This window comes from Azolla caroliniana, unplaced genomic scaffold (genome assembly GCF_043228905.1).
Source record: "Azolla caroliniana isolate FFs.n. ecotype wild unplaced genomic scaffold, voAzoCaro1.0.p SCAF_14, whole genome shotgun sequence".
In the NCBI taxonomy this organism is placed as follows: domain Eukaryota; kingdom Viridiplantae; phylum Streptophyta; class Polypodiopsida; order Salviniales; family Salviniaceae; genus Azolla; species Azolla caroliniana.
In genome coordinates, this window is record NW_028230449.1 from 19,844,251 (window position 1) to 19,864,000 (window position 19,750).

Here is a 19,750-nt window from a genome sequence, read left to right on the forward strand (position 1 = left end):
ATTATGTTTCATGGTATGAAAACATGAGAGAAACCAGTTGGGCAATTTACAAACACAAACCTCCTATAAACAAGATGCCTCATTGGTTGTTGTTTAATGTTATAAACAAACCATCGGCTATACTTTAATCGCGCTTCTGAATGGTGCGTACGCATGCTCTCGAGAGTAGTAGTCCTTGACCTCCTCTTGTCCGTTTTTCCCCTTGTATATAGCATGGGAGGGCTACTTGATACAAATCGATGGATGTTTTCAAAGCCCTTTTGTTTCACGCTTCAATTGGTATGAGCTTCATCTTAGGGCAAGCCCTCACGAGAAAGGGTCGCCACACATCTAGCAATATGACCTCCAAGAGCCCTCTTGAAACATGCATGCGCAGGTGCACCCAAGGATCTAGATGAATTAAGAGAAACCATGTAGGATGATCCCTTCTTGAAAAAATTACTTTTATGTGGCACATGTATCACCATCAATAGGATCAAGAGAAGATGGATTTCACCATTATATAAGGAGCCATCAATCACTATAATAAGATAGAGTAGGATGACCGTGTACTAAGGCTAAGTGGGAAAACATTGTGGTGGGGAGGGGAGGTTACTTCCTCCTAATTTTGGCAATTGGCTACTAGCATTGTGGACCCATTGTATCTTATTGGAGTCAAAATAATTTTGGCAATGTTATGCTAAACAATGATCAGTATATCTTATCAAAGATATTTGAAGACCCACTTGATAAGTTGTACAACAAACCAAAGCCCACTAAAGTTTGATCAAATGAAATTACCCAAAAAATTTACAATGACTTTTGTATGTTTTTCTAAATTTGCCGCCTTAGTAAAAAGTTCCAATCACCAACAGCACCAACAAAGTTCCATGACAACATAACTTGCATCATATATAAGGACAACACAAATACTACTTGACAATTGTGACTCATACCCTTGAATGAGAAATCGGTACATAAATATAAGAAATATACATAAAGGAATTATACCAGAGCTGCAATTTAATAGGATCCCAAATACAACTTTTCACTCAGATACTTCATTTCATCATCTGAAGTATCTGAGTGAAAATTCTAGCCATCTTGTTGATTCTCAGGAACATTGAATTTCTTCACTGATGGCTTATATCTGTACCAATGTGCACAAATGAGGTATATGAGAAAATTGGCAACGCTGAGACCAGCCAATAGCCAGTAAAAATAGTAGAGTTTGCTCCGATTCAAGTTGTCTGAAATCCACGTCTCATTCCCATCATGCCCAGTGGCATCATTGATAACAGTTACCAAAAAAGTGCTCAAAAAATGGCCTACAGCAATAGTGCTCAAGTACAAGGCCGTACCAAGGCTCCGCATATTGTCGGGAACTTCATTGTAGAAGAATTCAAGTTGACCAATCTGGGTGAAGATTTCAGTGCTGCCACGAAAAAAGTATTGCGGCACAAGCCAGAAAATACTCATTGGTATTGTCACATCGGGCTGATCAAGTAAATCATAAGCTTCAGCTACATGAATTCTCTTCAATTCAACCAATCCAGCAACTAGCATCGCAAGTATAGAAAAAACTATCCCAGTTCCAATCCTTTGTAATGTGGTGATTCCACACTCATGGCCCGTTACCCTCCTCATGATTGGCACAAAAAAACGATCATAGAGTGGGAGAATGAGAAGCACATTGATCAGCTCAAAGACTGATAATGATGCTGGTGGAAAGTTAAAACTCCCCACAATATGTCCATTCAATGTTGCTCCTTCGAGCACAGAGAATGTCTCCATTTGTGTTAATGCAGTCCATACAAATGCCGTGCTTGCCCATATCGGAAGCATCCTTAGTAGTATCTTCACCTCCTCAACTTGAGTCACAGGACATACATACCACCTACTGGCAAAAGCCTTTTCTTTACCAGATATAACCGCAGCTTTGTCCAGGCACCTGAAAAAAGATTCAGATCCTATGACTACACAAAATTGAGCTGGAAGAAACGAATTACAGAAGAGTAATGAAAAGAAACAGTATTCTCTCATGAAAATACTCCCGTCTAAGTTAGATATTACAACTCATTCTTAAGAACAATAAGGCAAAAGAATAATATTCATTGTAATGAAAAATACTGACATTTAAGTTGGACTCTATGTAGCTTATTACAAACCATTAGTTATTGTCCATTCTGAAAGAGTATTTTTTATAATAAAAAAGATTCCATCTAAGTTAGATTCTACATAAGATATTAGAAACCATTAACTACTACTGAATTCTTTATGAATAGATGCATCATGTACGTAAGATTCTATGTAAGATATCACGACTCATAAGAAAATTCAGACAAATTCAAATTCTATACCTGAACTGATGAGTGTGAGGAAGCCTTTTGACTGGTGTGTGTCCAACATCTCCACTGACCTCTTCTTCATACAATAAGTCCTTGCTTACTGGAGGAGAAACCATATGTTTCCTGGAGGCTGCAACCAGCACCTGTGCAATACGTGTAAGAGGACTGCCAGAGGGTAGCTTGTATCGATAAAGAGCTGACCCAGCAAAGAAGACAACAATAGCTATCGCCATAAGGGCTGCCGGTATGCCAAACCCCCAGCCAAAGCCAACATTATCTTGAATGTAGACAAATACCGTTACAGAAACAAGTGAGCCAATAGAAATGATAAAATAGAACCAATTGAAAAAAGATGGCATATGCTTCCATTCTTTAGCATCATGCTCATCAAATTGATCTGCTCCAAAGGAGGAAACATTTGGTTTGATACCACCGTTCCCAAGAGCAATGAGGTACAAAGCAATGTAATGTACAACTAGCTGGACACCATGAGCAGCAATACAATTCGATCTTGATGAATCACAAGCAGGTGGGCGTAATGACGGGAGTGAAGCTGAGAGTGTTAAGATGACCATTCCCTACAAATTCAGACACATTCAGTGTATCTATGCAGATCCAGCAGCTTGAAGTCAACATTTTATGAGTTGCTAAGACTTACAATCAATTGAACTATAGCAAAAGCAAAGATTGCCCAGAAACGGCCCATGTAAGAATCAGCCATAAAACCACCTAAAAATGGTGTAAGATACAGTGTTCCCACAAAATTTGAGACCATGTTTGCAGCAATTGGTTTGCTGAGGTTCAATTCGTTAACAAAGTATGTCACTAGATTACGCTGAAGCCCCAACGATGCCATTCTTTCACATATCTCTGTCCCTGGGGAAATACAAGGAGATAGTCATCGATACAATCAGATAATATTTTTAAAGTTAGAATACAATAATTTACCAAAAATAAGGGGTGCCGCTCTCCAGCCTCCTGTCTTAGCCCTCAGAGCTATTCTTCCTCTTCTGTCCACAGAACCATCGCCTACCCATAGCTGACCATCTTCCATGTCTATTTGTGTAGTTCTACCCTGGTGGAATACAGGTACAAGATGATTTGCTCTGTATGATAGCCAGACTATAATTATTGAAAAAGTTTTGATTTTTTGTCACTAACAATACACAAACTTAAACATCTAAATATGGTGGGTGTACGAACTTTGTCACTGGACTCCTATTTCAGATGTTAACCTTGTCTCTGATCTGGTCAAGCATGACCATATTACTATCATGCACCTTTGAAAGTCAATCAATGTTTCAAAAAATCTATCTCTCTGTGGCCGTTTGCAAATTGCCATTTTAAGATTTTCAGGAAAAAGGACAGATTCTCTATATTTAATGCAATAGAAACTGACAGAATGGACCTAACATTTGGATGAAATTTTGCCTAAGCACAATAATCAGCAGTTGAAATGAAATAAACTTGAGGGAGGCTACCCATGGATAGTGATTATCCAGAGAAATGTAATTGATGTATGTGCTATAAGAAGTACAGCCAAGAGCACAAGAAATAACTAAATGAGCTGCAGAATGTCCCATGAGTCAACAACGTTGGACCACCCAACCATCCCTGTTCAGAAAGCTCTTTAAAAATAGAGTCCTCCCTAAGTACTCGAAATCTCAATCTGAAGCATATAAAAATACAATATAAATGATCCATTTGCTTGCTTAGGAATCCTGGCTTAAGCATTCCTCCAAAGTTAATCATAACCCAAGGTTTTCCTATTAGAAAACATATTATTCTTTTGATTGGCATTCACATCATTGCTATTAAATCAATATGTAGTGGGTTGTGATTTCAATATATATAGCTCTGAATCTTAGCACAACATTTTGCAATCTATTTTATTGCTGTCCATGAGAAAAACATTCTACAGCTAGTTTTTCACATAAATGATAATTAACCTTCCAGTTGTTCCAGAGAAGGATCACGTAAATCTTCATTATCTGCTTGAACAACATGATCCTAATACCCGTACTCAAAAGCTAAATTAAGAGCTTTGTCACACTACACAGCCTCTTATATCAAATCCAACGCCCTGATTATCAAGTGTAAAACAGAGATTTTGTATGACTTGACATTAACAGGCATGCATTTCCTTTAGAAAAGCCTGCAATGCAGAAAGGTGATTTCCATCAATGGATTTGCCTTGAGTATTTTTGCACTGAGTATTTTTCCTAAAAGAGCATTCCAATCAATTTGGCCATGTATTTTCCATTTTTGAGCAATCTATGTATTGCCTTGCACCTTACATATATCAGGCGTACGATGTTCCTCAAAGAAATTTCAACAAAGGATTGCACATATTTACACACACACTACATGTATACACTATACATATGTACATACACATGTATACACTGTACATATGTACATACACATACACATACATGAAAATACACATACACACATCAACATAGATGCACACATACATACAGTAGCACATATATATACACACAAAAGTCAAAGACGCGTATATACATATACACTTGAACATACACACGTGTACACATAGACGGTCGAGACGTACACAAGTGTATATATACGTATATATATGCACATACTAGACGAGGGTGCTTCAGTTCGGCCATTCATTATGTTGAGCTTCTTCGGTTTCGGTTTCGGTTTCGGAAACCATTGACATGTACGCTATTCCGATTCAACAATAAAAGAGAGAAAGAGCGTTTCTCAGCTATACACTCACTGGAGGGGGGAGATGATCGTCCTGATCTAGTTGCTCGTACATCCCCGAGACTCAGAATCCTTCTTCTTCTTCTGATTCGCCTGCCCTTTTGCTTTCTGCGCCTCCGAGCTGCGGCGCCATATCCGGAATGGTTTCTAAACTCTGCAAGGTAGTAGTAGAATCGGATTCGAACTCTGCTCTTGGGTGGGTCTCTTTGCATTTTTCAGCAGAACAGCTTTTTTCTGACTATGTGCAATGAATGTAATGTAATGTGGTTGCTCTCGGAAACATAAGACACATCTAATATCGGCTTACTGCTATATGAACCGGTTTAGGAACTATTTTAGCCCTAAACGGTTCAGTTCTGCCTTGAACACCGCCAAACCAACCTCAAACCGGTTTAGGAGGCTCAATCTTGAACCGAGCCCAACCAAACCGCCAAACCATTTTAAAATGGTTTACTGACGCGGTTCAAGCTTGAGTTGAGTCATTGCCAACTCCTTTTACTATGCATTACTTTGTTTACTCTCACGGTTCACCCATAAAGAGCCTTTCAAAACATTATCGTCGTTTATCAAACGCATGGCCTTGAAGTTGCGACATTAGAGGAATCATCGCACCATCATCACATAGGTTTTGTGTGATTCAAGCATGTTCACCTTTTGCAACAAAAGCTAATCGTCTTGGATTGCTTTTGAAGACGTTGTTCTGTCATTCGCATCAAATGGATGGATGGATGGACGACTCACGAGTGTCAAGATTTATGGATATGATTAGATGAGTGGGAGATTGCATAGATAGAGGAGTGAATAAGGAAGGGATCATACAATAGGATGCACCAAAGGTAAAGTGAATGGATGAGTGCATGCACAAATGAGCGAATAGACTAATGAGAGGATAGATCGATGAAAGCGCAAACGAGCAAAAGTGTAAAGGACAATCGACTTCAATTGGAAAATATGAGATACTACATATATATTTGGCCAGCATATAACAATTGTTTAGCTTACATGGGATCACCATCATTCTCCAACGTCTAATTGGTTAACTTTTCAAGGAAAACCACGTAGACACGAAGATTGTGGCTTTGGAAAACCAAATGCTCTATTTCCACTCATATAGCGATCACAATGAAGGAAGATTGGATGGTGGTCATGATTGAGGAAGAGAAGACGAGTTTAATCGACATGGCCAACATGTGATGTTGTGAGGCTTACACTTCCATCTTTGGAGATTGCGATGTTCATGTCAATGGATTGTATCAAAAAGTGTTTTTCTGGTCAATCACCCAACGGGAGAGTGGCTTGGGAATAGAGGCGGCATGAGTGGTTGCAAGGCATGTAGTGTGAGCTTGGAGGACATCGCTCATTGTTTGTGGTGCTGCCCACGAGCGCAAGAAATTTAGTTGAGGAGCTTAAGAATCTTGGCTCGGTTCGGGGTCGAGAGTGGCTTGGGAATAGAGGCGGCATGAGTGGTTGCGAGGCTTGTAGTGCGAGCTTGGAGGACATTGCTCATTGTTTGTGGTGATGCCCATGAGCACAAGAAATTTGGCTGAGGAGCTTAAGAATCTTGGCTCGGTTTGGGGTTGAGGTTCATGTATCGAGCGCAACATTCACTTGGTTGGCCACTGAATCGGCTTCGTGGTTTCAAGGGTGGAATGGAAATAGTCCTTTAAAGGTGATGCAAGGATCTGTGCAACCAGCGCAAGGAGGTTCATTCGTCTTACAATAATGCTACGTGGACATATGGTTATTAGTGGTCAGCCTTACGGTCTGGCAAGTGTGGGTATCTAGGTGCAAGGAGGACTTTGCAGGTAAGCGAACCCCACCGGCTGAGAATTTAATGATGATATTGTTTAATCTTATATCTACGTTACGAGGAGAGTTTGAAAGTCTTCAAGGGCCCTCAGACGCAAGTGAAGAAACTAGAGTTCTTTTCCTTCTGAAATGGAGCAGTTCGTCGATGCTGCAAATGGTGAATGGTAAAGCGAAATGGAATTATCAACCACCACGGTGGTTGTTCCCCCCGAGTGTACCTAACATCTAGATGGGTGCTATCATGAGAAGTGAATGGAGGACATCTATGCTGAATTCTGTTTGTAGAGTATGCATTTGGGTAATGTTTCCCCCCGAGTGTACCTAACATCTAGATGGGTGTTGTCATGAGAAGTGAATGGAGGACATCTATGCTGAATTCTGTTTGTAGAGTATGCATTCGGGTAATGTTATGCGCATCGAATGATGTGGTGTTTTGGAGTTGTTCTTTTGTTGTTTCATCCACGCATATTATTTTCTTTTGACATGCAAGATGGCTTGTAAGATATGAGTTGTAAATTATCCCTTGTACATTGCCTTAACTAATGGAAGTAGTTTTTTTTTTGGAAAAATAAAAAAAAGTGAATCATGATGGTAATATATTAATCTTTCGCAAATTTGAATAAATTGTCAAATGTCATAATTGAGCTTAAAGGGGCGTATTGACTTATCAAGCTCCACTACACACTTGAAGGAGGTTCGTATAAGTGTCTTCGACAAATCAAGAATTCCAATATTGTTCGAGGGTTACATGGGCTAGTTCTACTAATTGATTGTTGATTTCAAGTAACAATCGGCAATGGTTCGATTTGAACCGAACCGCGACTTAACGATTTAAACGGTTAGGTTCAATTTGGGTAAAACGGTTTGATGGTTTAGGATTGCCACTTAATTGTTATTTTTTTAAACAACCTTTCCATTTTTAAGCCTGATTCTAACATTTTCGAGGAAATCCGAAATGTCTTGAAATTTAAAATTTTGAAATAATGAGCAATTTTAAAATTTTGAATTTTGACCTAATGTGAAAACAAAAACTGAACCACAAAACCGCGGTTTTAATGGTTTCGATTTTTTCTAACGGTTTCATGGTTCGGTTCGATTTGGTTCAAGTTTCGATAATTTTAAACAGTTCGGTTTTGACCCTCTTGAGCCAAACCAAACCATTGTTGATTGTGGCATCATCCCTTGGTCTCTATCAAGCACAAAGGCAAAGTATAGGAGCACGATTGTTGCCGCATGCAAAGGTGTGTGCATGAGCTAATCTTGAAGGACTTCAATGTCCACATAGATTGAGCAATACGACTCGCATCGTTCAACAACATCTAAGTTGCATGGATCGTAACTAGGCATCTAGATTGATCGTTAAACGACTGATAATTGCACTAAAGCACATGTGGGCCCCATTGTTACTTGATGATATGACACAATTGAGCTTGAAGGGGCATATTAATGTAACAACCTGAACCACACTCCTTTAGGCATGTGTGTGTTTAAAGTCCACCATTGTAATAAAAGGTATGTGAGATGCATTTGTATTAAATGAACTCGATCATTTAGATATCCAAATCACTCTTGTATCGATATATTGGTGCAAACTCCAATGTTCTACAAATGCTTTCTAGAGTTGATTATGTTCTATTGATGGTTGATTAAAGATTTGGACTTATTTGCATCATTGTATAATCACTTCCAGTTTCGTTAATGCCATGTCATTGTTATATCTTTTGTAGCATCTATATCTCTCGTTCGCTCTCTCTCAAATACTCCAATTGCATCTCACTACTCCCATGAGCGTTGGCTCTCGAAGACCTCGAACACTTATTCAAACTCACTCACATAATTAGGTGTTGATGTAGTCTAATTGCCATCATCACCCCAAATACAAGGATATGCGATGGAAACCTATTGGAGGATGGATATAACAAGTAATTTGTAAGAAATGTGATGACTTGTTAGATGAGCATGATAATGTGTGCGTCATACTCACATATCCACCAATAAGGGTGAGCACATATGGCATGCATTATTTTCACATCAACAGTTTTTACTACACGTAGTATATCCGGCATAGATGACATGTTAATTTGGTCCCATAGGTCAAATATTGGCCATGCCATGGACATACATATATTTATTCTACTCATAATACAAACACATAATCTACTTATTTCCATCGTGTATGCACTTGCTCCTCGATAAAATTATGTGTTAAGCCTTCATACCCTACAACCCACCCCTCAGTGAATGTGACAATATTATTCACGGTTCCACTTTAGGGACTGAATGTTTATTGCATAGGACACAAAAGTTTTTAATATAACAAAGTTGACTTAGAGAACAATATGATGTGGCCAACATGGTTTTCTCGTAAAAGGATTAACGATGGAAAGATAATTCGCATAACAACATGATTAATCTACATGCTTGCCTATAAGAGATCCTTCTTTCACATACCACATGATTATCTATGATGAAGTTGAGGAACATTCTACCAATGCTAGGTTCTTAATGAATGATCAACATTAGACCCATGACATGATTATCTATGTTGAAGTTGAGGGACATTCTACCAATGCTAGGTTCTTAATGAATGCTCGACATTAGACCCATGTTGATGATGTGAGTCAATTTCAACATCCAAACTAAAATTACTTTGTGTAGATAAAGTGATATCGTCAAATGAAAGTGTGCACAAATAATGAAGAAGTACACATTGGCACACTGTGCCAAATATGGTTAAAATGTGGAATGCCTTACCAAGAAAAAACCAAGTTGTAAAAAAACATGTCTATTATTTGTAATAAGATGTCTCATTTGTTTTTAGATAATCATATAGTTGATATGTATTTTAGAAAACACAACTATTTTACATATTCAAGATACATATATTGTGTTGTTTCATCTATCCAACATATTAACAGAACTCTGTGTAAGTGACTCGCTTAACTAGACATACTTTCTAAAGAATGGAGGCCAAGAAGGTCCAATTAATGAGAGCAATGTTCCGTTTTATAATAAAAAATCACAGGTTTTTGTTCTTGCATCCGCATGTGATGTGAATTTTGGTTTGGGGAGAGTGTGCATTGATGTAATATTTCTCCTTCCTCCTCTCCTTCTTATAGTTTCGAGCTATTGTATGTTGTAAGAGCTCACTGTAGAGAGCATGGATTCAAATGATTGTTGAGTCACTTCTCCTCATATGTAGATATTCTTGTTCTCGATTTTATTTCCTTGTGAAGTCTTGACACACTTGTTAGCCTTTGAAGTCCAACTTTAGCTCTTCTACTACCCCCAAACTTTATTCTATTCTCTTCTTTTTTAGGTTGAAGCTTCCTTAGTTTTGCTTATTTCCAAAGCTTTTTAATGAGCTTCACATACATCATGAGGTCACTATAAAGAGACTTAAATTAAGACAAAAGAAATGATAGTAATCATGTAATTAAACCTACCCATCGCAAATTCAATTATGTGATGATTTGCTCATGATTATTGTGCCTTTCGTTTGGGACCAATTTCTAGACTACCATTTGAACACTCATGCATTGACATTGAAGTAATTAGTCAAAAGTATCAATGAGTAGGATATCTTTACAATGGCCCCGAGGTAGGCTAAGTGAAAGGGGATAAGAGTGCAAAGAAGGCAATATTAGGGTGAAAAGGGGAATGTGTGTTATTCGTCACCTCTTAGCAAATACGTTGGTCAATTACATTCACACAAGACCATAACAAATGGGTTTGATTTGTGCCGATTATAATGGCACTTTTTATTCAAGGTTAGTTGGCACATGCTCTTAAGGGAATAGCAACAAAGTGCTTGTATTAAGCAAGCATAAGTCAAACTCGCTATGATTTAAAATAGACAAGAGAGATGCCGCTGCAAATTTGCAATCACTATTCAAGCAAGTTTACATGATATTATTGTAGTGACATGTGAAATAACAACATAAACATATGATTAAAGTTATAACCAAGCATGTGGAAATCATGACAAGTTGTACTTGATGCTCTTGAGATTTTCACATATCTTCATTTGAATGCATGCTAACCGCAATGATATTTATTTCTTGAGTTGAGGCCCGAGGACAATGTGATACATGATGGGGCTAAAGGATCTACGCTCATGGTGCAAGAGACAACGTGACAATTAATTAGACGACGACGTTCCCTCCTTTAGGAGCGAGATGATTAGTAAAGGGCAATAGGATCCAACACCCATTGACATAATTATGTATGGAAATCAATATGAGATCTCAAGTTCAATAATAGTGATGAAGAAGATTCGGGTGTGCGTACGTACATACATGTAAGGATCGATTTCGTAACACCTTTACGTGGGGCATAAATGATACAAACCAAGGAACAACCATATCGATGGGTTAGCATAGCCGAACATGTACATTCACAAACTGGCTGAGCAATAATGGGGTCGAATCACGCAGATGATCCTATATTCGCATTGTGTTACAAACAACTGGGGGAGGAGAAAGTGGTCACGGAGGCCTTAAAAACGGAGTGCACATTACCCTAAACCCTAAACCCTAAACCCAAGCCTAAGAAACATAACACACATTACCCGAAACCCTAAACTCATGTGTAAGAAACGGAACGGAGCGCACATTACCCTAAACCCTTGCAAAGCGACGCGCAACCAATCCATTCATCCATCAAATCAATCAATCAAAAAGACCAAGGTATGCTTTTGTTGCACTTTCTTTGATTTTGGTTGGAGTTAGTTTTATCAATCAAATTATCAATCAATCAATCAATCAACAGGAGAGAGGAAAGGGAAGGAGCCCAGTTTGTGTGTGTTTCTGTTTCTCTCTCTCTCTCTTTCTTTCTCTATGTGTGTGTATGTATGTGGGGCGTGTGAAAGGCCCCTTAAAAGCCCCCCCCCCCCCCCCCATTCTCTTCCCTTCAAATTCAAACGGCTCTCTGAAGAAGAGAGAGAAAGAAGAGAGAGAAAGAGACATATCTCTCTGCTCAAGCCTCACGCAGGCATCTCTCTCTCTCTCTCTCTCTCTCTTCCTTCTTCTTCTTCTTCTTCTTCTTCCCTCTTCTTATTTCTTCTTCCCCCCCCCTCTCCCTCAGTGCCTGTGCCTGTCTATCTCTGTCTTTTTTCTAGGGTTAGGGTTCCCATGCCTGCTGCAGGGCTCCCTTCCTCCTCCTCCTCCTCCTGTTCTTGACCTCTCGAGAACACAGGTAAGAAGGCACACATCTTCTCCTTCTTCTCCTTCTCCTTCTTCTTTTTCTAATCATCGTTCTCGGCCTCCCAACAGGCAGGAATTTGGCCACTCTCTTATCTTCTCCGAGAGTTCTCTCGTTCTTCTTCTTCGCCATCGCCATCGCCGTCGCCATCACCGTCATCGCCTTCTTTGCGATCTGTGTCCGTGTGCTTGTATTGGCCAATCTCCTCCATCCTCTCACCATCGTCAAATTTCTCCTCCTCCCTCAAAAAATCTGAAATCTCCTTCTTTCCTCAGTCAATCGAGCTCGCATCAACCATGCATCGCCTTCGTTCCCCTCGAGAAGAATCATCTTCTTCCTCACACCGCAGACCCTTCTCTGCAACTTCTTCACCATCAACAGCTCGATCCAAGTATTCTTTTCCTGTTGTGAATACCCCTGTCTTGAGACGAGCTCGACATAACAGCGAGAATCAACCTCCGGAGAATGCTCTCAACATCAAGGCAAATGCCCATCCTTACTCTGATGCAAATTCTCCTGCCACTCATCTCATGAAGTCTGCTTCTTCCAAAGGGAAGCTTAATCACCATGGAAGCATGTCTCTTCCTCCTCGTCCACCACCTCCTCGCCCTTCTCCTTCTGTAAATTCTTATTCCGCGAGGAATGGTCAAGATCACGCGCAGGGAAATGTGAAGAGAAAGCTTAACCTCGAGATCCCTTCAGTCTCAGCAGAATCTAACGTTACTTGCGTTCTGTCTTCTTCTGATCATGACTCAGGAGTCAAGGTAAATATTGTTGCAGATACATGGAAAGATTGATATCTCAACAGATATTCTCATCGCCTAAGTTTAGGACCATTGGTTTGAATTTTGGTGCATCAAAATCATTATTCACGTTGCACTCTTGTTTAATGTCCTCTGCTTATTGTGACCTTTTGATTGCATGGTTTTTAGTCCTCGGTGCTCTATATTCGGCGTCGTTACATTACCATGAAATTTAAATTGTATGCTTTAAAGTTAATAAATTCGGGATTCACGAGAAAAAATTGTTTCTTTACGTTCTCAGGACATCTTCATTCTTACCTTATGAATCTTATTCGGCAGTTATTTTGAAAATTCTTAGAGAATTGTAATATTCGCACTGCATTCATGTGCTCCAGAATTTCTCCGTTTGTTTGAAATTTAGTTTATTTTTGATGCGTTTAACCTATCGTGATGTTGATGGTTGCATGCCTTTTCAGGTCTGTGGACCGATTCTTTAAAACATAAAAACTTCTGATAGATGAGTTTCGGTCCATAAAATTCTATATTCACGTTGAAGTTTCTTTTGGTTCAGGTCATTGTGAGGGTGCGTCCATGTAATAATAAAGAAAAACTAGAAGAAGCCACAGAAATTGTGGAAAAGATTTCCGAGAATTCTTTATGTGTAGCTGATCAGCAGTTTACATTTGACCACGTAGCTACAGTGGAATCTTCTCAGGCAAGTTTCTGAAGGAAAGAAACACGATTGTACGTACCACTCTAGGAGATAAACAAAATTACATCTATCTGACACATTTGTTTTCATTACAGCAATCAATGTTTGAATTGGTTGGCCAACCACTCGTTGAGAATTGTCTTCAGGGATTCAACAGCTCGATTTTTGCCTATGGCCAGGTATGTCAATGCTTTCTTGTTCGTTTCTCATCACATATTGTCAAAAAATTTAAACCATAATCGGATTTGTCACCGATCAGACGGGAAGTGGGAAAACCTACACAATGTGGGGATCAACACAAGACCTTTTGGCTCAGTCTCCTTGCAATGAGAGAGGGTTGACTCCGCGCGTTTTTGAGCGACTATTCGAACGCATTAAGGAGGTGCATACATTCTCCTTGTTTTGTTTTGACCACGCCAATTTCTGTCTGCTCATTTTGAAAAAACTATTGTCATTTTATTTACAGGAGGAACAGAAAAACACTGATAAACAACTTCATTATCAATGTCGATGTTCTTTCCTTGAGGTGTAGTATTTCTCTGGTTAACTTAGTAGCTTCATAGTGTCAGTTACAATGTACTGAGGCGAAATTGGTTACGTTATACGGCAGATCTATAATGAGCAGATTACGGATTTGTTAGAGCCACTCCAGAAAAATCTACAGGTAATGATGATATAGGTTTAAATTTGCTTAGATTGACCGATGCATGTTTTTTATGGTTGCGAAAATCACTTTACAGGTTAGAGAGGATACTAAGGCAGGTGTTTATGTGGAAAACCTTAGAGAGGAGTTTGTTGCAAATGTTCATGATGTATTCCGCCTCATGTTGAAGGTATGTCGTTTATTGTCACAATGCATAATGTTTATAGAGTACAGTGGGATCAATGAATATCTCATACGATGAAATGCAATATCTAGGGTTTGAGTAATCGTAGGGTTGCATCAACAAGTATGAATCTTGAAAGCTCCAGATCACATACACTATTCATGTGTGTGATTGAGTCACGGTGCAAGGTAAGCCAAATAATATATCTTGACTCATGTTTCTGAAGCATTAAGCTTGATTAGCTTTTACCATCATTCATTTGTGGTTTCTGAAGCATCGGCATATTTTGCTTTGATTTTATTACCAGAGCATGGCAGATGGTGTGAGCAGCATAAGGACTAGCCGAATGAATCTTGTTGATTTGGCCGGTTCAGAGAGACAGAAGCTCACTGGTGCAGCTGGAGAGCGCCTGAAAGAGGCAGGAAACATTAATCGCTCTCTGTCTCAGCTTGGGTAGGAATTTATTACAGTTAAAGTTATCTCTCTCAATATTAAATTCTGCTAATAAGTGAACACTCTCTGTCTCAGCTTGGGTAGGAATTTATTACAGTTAAAGTTATCTCTCTCAATATTAAATTCTGCTAATAAGTGAACACTGAATCTCACAAATTTTCTGCAGAAATCTGATAAACATACTAGCAGAGGTCTCACAAACTGGAAGACCAAGGCATATTCCTTACCGAGATTCCAGGCTTACATTTCTTATGCAAGAATCACTTGGTGGTAATGCCAAATTGGCTATGATTTGTGCTATTTCACCTGCTAGCAGGTAGTGAGCTTCAATCAAGAAATTTCCTCTCTTATGGTCATGCATCTCTCAAAACCTGTAGGCTGAATGATATCTTCTTCTTCTTCCATTCTAGCTGTAAAAGTGAGACCTTGAGCACATTGAGATTTGCCCAAAGAGCTAAGTCCATACAGAACAAAGCAGTAATTAATGAGGAGACGGAGAATGATGTTAAGCTTCTTCGGGAACAAATTCGCCAGCTAAAGGTTCATTATACAATCAATTATTTGAGCTATCTTTTTGTGACAGTTTTATGTTCTCAATGCATTGCATTATATGTGCAGACTGAGCTAATGAGAATGAAGACAAATGAAAGTCCATCTGAAGCTGCCAGTAGCTACTCTACTTGCTGGAATGCTCGTCGAAGCTACAACCTTTTAAGAATGAGCCTTAGCCGCCCATTGACGTTGCCTCATTGTGACACAGACACGGATGAAGAGATGGAGATAGATGAAGATGCAGTAGAACACATAGATGCGCCCGAACACATGCCAATTTCCAGTGTGAACGGTAGTTTGTCTAAAGAAGATCTTCAAGTGCTCTCACCTATTTTAAGCGTTTCATCAATTTCCAATTCAAGTATCTCATCGCCTAAAGGTCTTCAGGTGCTCTCACCTGTTTTAAGTGTTTCAACAATTCCTGATTTGACTCCATCTCCACCAAAGGATGGTATTGAAATGTCTGCTTTAAGCAGTATTTCCCTGGTAAAGGAACGTCTTGAAGCACCCATTTTGAGTCTTTCTCCAAGGCTCCAGCAAGTTACTAGGAAAAGCTTTGGTGTTGCAAGTATATTACAAGAGAGTTCAGACATTTGCCAACATGAAGATACACACAGTCTTGAAGAGTCAAATTGCTCTTTGAACCATAATGATACCAAGGAATGCTCTCTTGAAAATGAATCATTGTCTGTTGTTGAAGAAGAACCAAGCTGTTGTTTGGATTCTCCACAAGGTGCATCAGAACTCAATCAGACACTGAGAGAGTCTTTGACATTCATACGGTCGTCTTTGCAATTCAGCAAGAAGTTATCCTGTAATACAGATACATTAGCTGAAAGCTTAAACCATGGAATGCAGATAATCCAAAATAATAAAAAGAAAACATGTAGCAGAGCCCATGCTTCAATGGCACAGTTCTCATTCCAAAAGTCCATGTGGGATAGGAAAATTACCAGCAAAAGCCTCCAAATTTCTGCTCAAAACAAAGTAACCATGTCTCTGAAGGGTAGTGCTCGTTTAGGATTGATCAATGAGATGGGCTCACCTCAAATGGTCACAGAGTCCCAGTCACCACATATGAATCAGGTAATATTTCCATCCAAGTTACATTTGAAGAAAAAATTGTGCGAGATTTATTGCTAATCACATAATTCTTTATCCAGACCCTAACTTTTAGTTCACCTGAGATATCAAGCTCACCTGCACTACCCAAGGTTTCTCGATCACAACTTTTGACTGAGGAAGATACCTGTCAAATAGATTTGGAGTTTCTTTCGGATCAGGTTAATGATTTTGTTTCTATTTCAGAGCAAAAAATGGCTGTAGATAACATACATTTACTGATATTAATCTGTTTTATGGTTGGCTGCAGCTATTTCATAAGAAACCAGAAATTTCTCCTGTTTACTCTCATGAGGAGCTTGAAATGAAGGTTCCTGAATCTATGGACTACAATTTGCATTCGGTTGAGGTAGAATCCTTATCTTTTGATGAAATTCTGATCTTAACTTTTCTAGTGATGGTATGCTTAAAATCTTACATATCTCCCCTCGAGAAACAAAAAACACATATAAAGGAATGTTCGTGCTGTTGATTGTGAGGTTATATAAATTCAAGAAAACAGTGAGCTTTCTTGATACAGGCTGTCACAGTAGCAGTGCAAACTTCGCCTATCTTCTTTCCTGAGAGCCCAAGAATGTTTAATCCTGTCTCAGAACACATGAAGGAGCCAGTGGTCAAGGTAAATTCTCTTCTTTACATTCCACATATTTTTATTATCTTATTTCATGTCATTCTCCTGTATGTATATGTAATTCTGAATGATTTTACTCATTTTTACCATGATGTTAGAATGTGGAAGAAGCTGCTACACAAACCTCTTTGCTCTGGTCTTCACAGGAGATAAAAATATCTACCAATCAGGACCAGGTAACATTGTCTTTCTTAAATGATTTCATACAAGGGAAAAATCTACCCCATTCGATTTGAGGGCATATTTAAAGAAATGATGCTTAAAACAGAACACACAAACAATCCTGGAATCAGCTTTGCGTAGAGAGGGAGCCATGGAAGAAACTCTAAATAGGAAAAATGCTGAAATTGAGCAGCTAAACAATTTGGTATGTACTATTGTTACATTATGCATGGAAATAAACATCTCTATGTTGATCTGCAAGAGACCCCTGTTTTATAACCTGTTATTTTGGTTCAGTTGCATCAGTACAAGCAGGAAAGAGAATGCAATGCTGTTTTACAACGAAGTAGCGAAGAGAAAATTGCAAGGCTTGAGAAACTCATGGATGGAACCATTCCGGTTGATGTCTTCTTGAGTGAAGAGTGGTCTTCTCTGATAAATGAACGCAAGGTGAGAGACTGGTAAAATAATCATCTGATTCAAAGTATTATCCACAATTATATTATATCCTGAAGTGACTTCTGGTCTGTGTCAGATTTTGCAAGAAAAATATGACAATCATCCTGAAGTAACATTGGCTAACATCAAGCAACAACGCCTCACTGAAGAACTTGAACAATATAAGAGCTTTTGTGACCAAGGGGAGAGAGAGAACTTGATAAGTGAAATCTCTCAACTCCGCAATCTACTACAGTCTTATGTTTTGGATACTTCGACATCTGCAAAACAAAGTAGAACTGTACAATCCAGGTCGACTGTTGGAGGATATAGTGATGAAGGTTCACCTTTATATGAGGATACAAGGAATTCCACAGACAAGCGCTCATCTGTAGTAGTAAGTAGAGGATCTTGCAAGGCATGCGAAGAGTCAAAACAACAATGGATGGAGAGAGAGGAGGAATGGATGTCCTTGATTGAAGAACTGCGGTCTGAAGTTCAAGAATACAAGCAACAGACGAAGAGAAGGAAATATGAATTAGAAGGTCAACAACGATGTGCTGATGAATTGAAGGAAACTCTTCAAATAGCTATGGAAGGGCATGCTAGATTGCTGGATCAATATGCAGAACTACAAGAGAAGCACATTTCTTTGCTTGCAAAGCACAGGAAAGTGAGAGATGCCATGTCAGAAGCAAGAAAGAAGGCTGGAAAGATGCAAGGGTTCCTCGGGTCTAAGTGGTTTGAAGCACAGGCTGCAGAATTATCAGCCATGAAACTTGAGCACGAGGAAGAGAAAAGAGCTGCACAAGAGCAAATAGAGAATTTGCAGTCTCAGGTACGAGACACTGCTGATGCAGTCCAAGCTGCGGGCGAGCTTCTGGTTAGACTGAAGGAGGCAGAAGAAGCTGCATTGATTGCACAGGTAAAAAACAAATAAGTAGCCTTATGCCAAATTAGTCTTTTATTGCTGGTATTTATACAGCATTTTGCTGAGATTGGCCATTATGGTAACTCGGTTAGTAACATTTACTGGAATTTAAAAATAATATGGATCTGATACTACCACTATTTATTGAGATGCTGGTCTATTATGATTGTTCCTGCATAGTTGATTGCTATCGACCATTTACTTTAGGGTTAATGAACTTTGCATTATGTAATGCGCTATATTATTATTACGAATCATATGCCACACTATTGAGGTTGGCCATGGCTGCCTTTGACTTACGGTGGATGAACTTTTCTGCAGGATGCTGCAGCCCTTGCTGCAGATGATGTTGAGAAGCTTTACCGAGAGATGGACAAATTGAAACGAAGACACAAAACGGAAATTGCCACCATGCATCAGAGGCTATTAGAGGCGAGATTTCAGAAGTCCAAACTTTGCCCCATGTGTGTAATGGCAGAACGAGTGAAATTTGAGTTCCCAGGGGCTGAGGAGGAAGAAGAGGCATTAGCTCGCTCCATTGCTGAGGATCACCTGAATAACCAGGGTGAGGAAGAAGATAATTATTGCGATGATGAAGATGAAGATGACCATCGTGACCTCTATGGTGAACATCTATGCGCTACCTAAAGACACGGATAATATCTATCAATCCTCTTCTATATATAGATACATATATATATATGTGTACAACGAGACATCGCTATGCACTGCCTTTCTCACATAGAGATGGTAATGTATATCTAGAGGGGGACCCTGGCTTGCGTTTCATCAAAATGTTGCTTTGGTTCCAGTTATCAGTCTTATTTTATCCATCCAGCTACTAATCAAAGGCATATCTTCTCCTATAATATGGCTGTTTGAGAAAACATTCTTTGCTTGAGAAATGACAATAAACTGATGCGGCAAATAACGTCGCAATGATTGGAACCTTTAATAAAAATGAAGAACCTTTGATTGTGTGCTTGTTGCTGCAAACGATCTCTACTACAAAGCAAAGCTTTGCTATTTTCATTTAGTAACGGGAATTCTCTTTGATGGCAAGCATTCACTGAACGAGTTCAATTTGGACATTCAGAGTATTTTC

The 19,750-nt window shown here is 39.1% G+C and overlaps 2 protein-coding genes across 3 annotated transcripts; one reads left to right on the plus strand and one right to left on the minus strand.

The window, feature by feature from the left end:
* Nucleotides 1-874: 874 nt before the first annotated feature.
* On the minus strand, nucleotides 875-5,209 carry LOC147855801 (protein NRT1/ PTR FAMILY 8.2-like). 2 transcript variants are annotated; one of them, XM_087330375.1, is made up of 5 exons: nucleotides 5,077-5,209; nucleotides 3,276-3,402; nucleotides 2,986-3,203; nucleotides 2,340-2,905; nucleotides 875-1,930 (listed from the first exon to the last, which is right to left on the minus strand). In XM_087330375.1, exons 1-5 carry the CDS (start codon nucleotides 5,116-5,118, stop codon nucleotides 1,075-1,077), a joined length of 1,809 nt encoding a protein of 602 aa, XP_087186501.1. In that variant the 5' UTR covers nucleotides 5,119-5,209; the 3' UTR covers nucleotides 875-1,074. The 2 variants fall into 2 exon arrangements, with proteins under 2 accessions (XP_087186501.1, XP_087186502.1); XM_087330376.1 differs by having other exon boundaries at nucleotides 3,276-3,433; nucleotides 5,077-5,199.
* Nucleotides 5,210-12,169: 6,960 nt separating this feature from the next.
* On the plus strand, nucleotides 12,170-19,630 carry LOC147855802 (kinesin-like protein KIN-12A). The gene is made up of 20 exons (XM_087330306.1): nucleotides 12,170-12,838; nucleotides 13,389-13,532; nucleotides 13,625-13,708; nucleotides 13,789-13,911; nucleotides 13,996-14,055; nucleotides 14,140-14,193; nucleotides 14,270-14,362; nucleotides 14,449-14,544; nucleotides 14,664-14,809; nucleotides 14,976-15,125; nucleotides 15,220-15,349; nucleotides 15,428-16,447; nucleotides 16,525-16,644; nucleotides 16,734-16,832; nucleotides 17,004-17,102; nucleotides 17,213-17,290; nucleotides 17,383-17,481; nucleotides 17,574-17,726; nucleotides 17,812-18,639; nucleotides 18,967-19,630. Exons 1-20 carry the CDS (start codon nucleotides 12,371-12,373, stop codon nucleotides 19,291-19,293), a joined length of 4,371 nt encoding a protein of 1,456 aa, XP_087186432.1. The 5' UTR covers nucleotides 12,170-12,370; the 3' UTR covers nucleotides 19,294-19,630.
* Nucleotides 19,631-19,750: the final 120 nt, after the last annotated feature.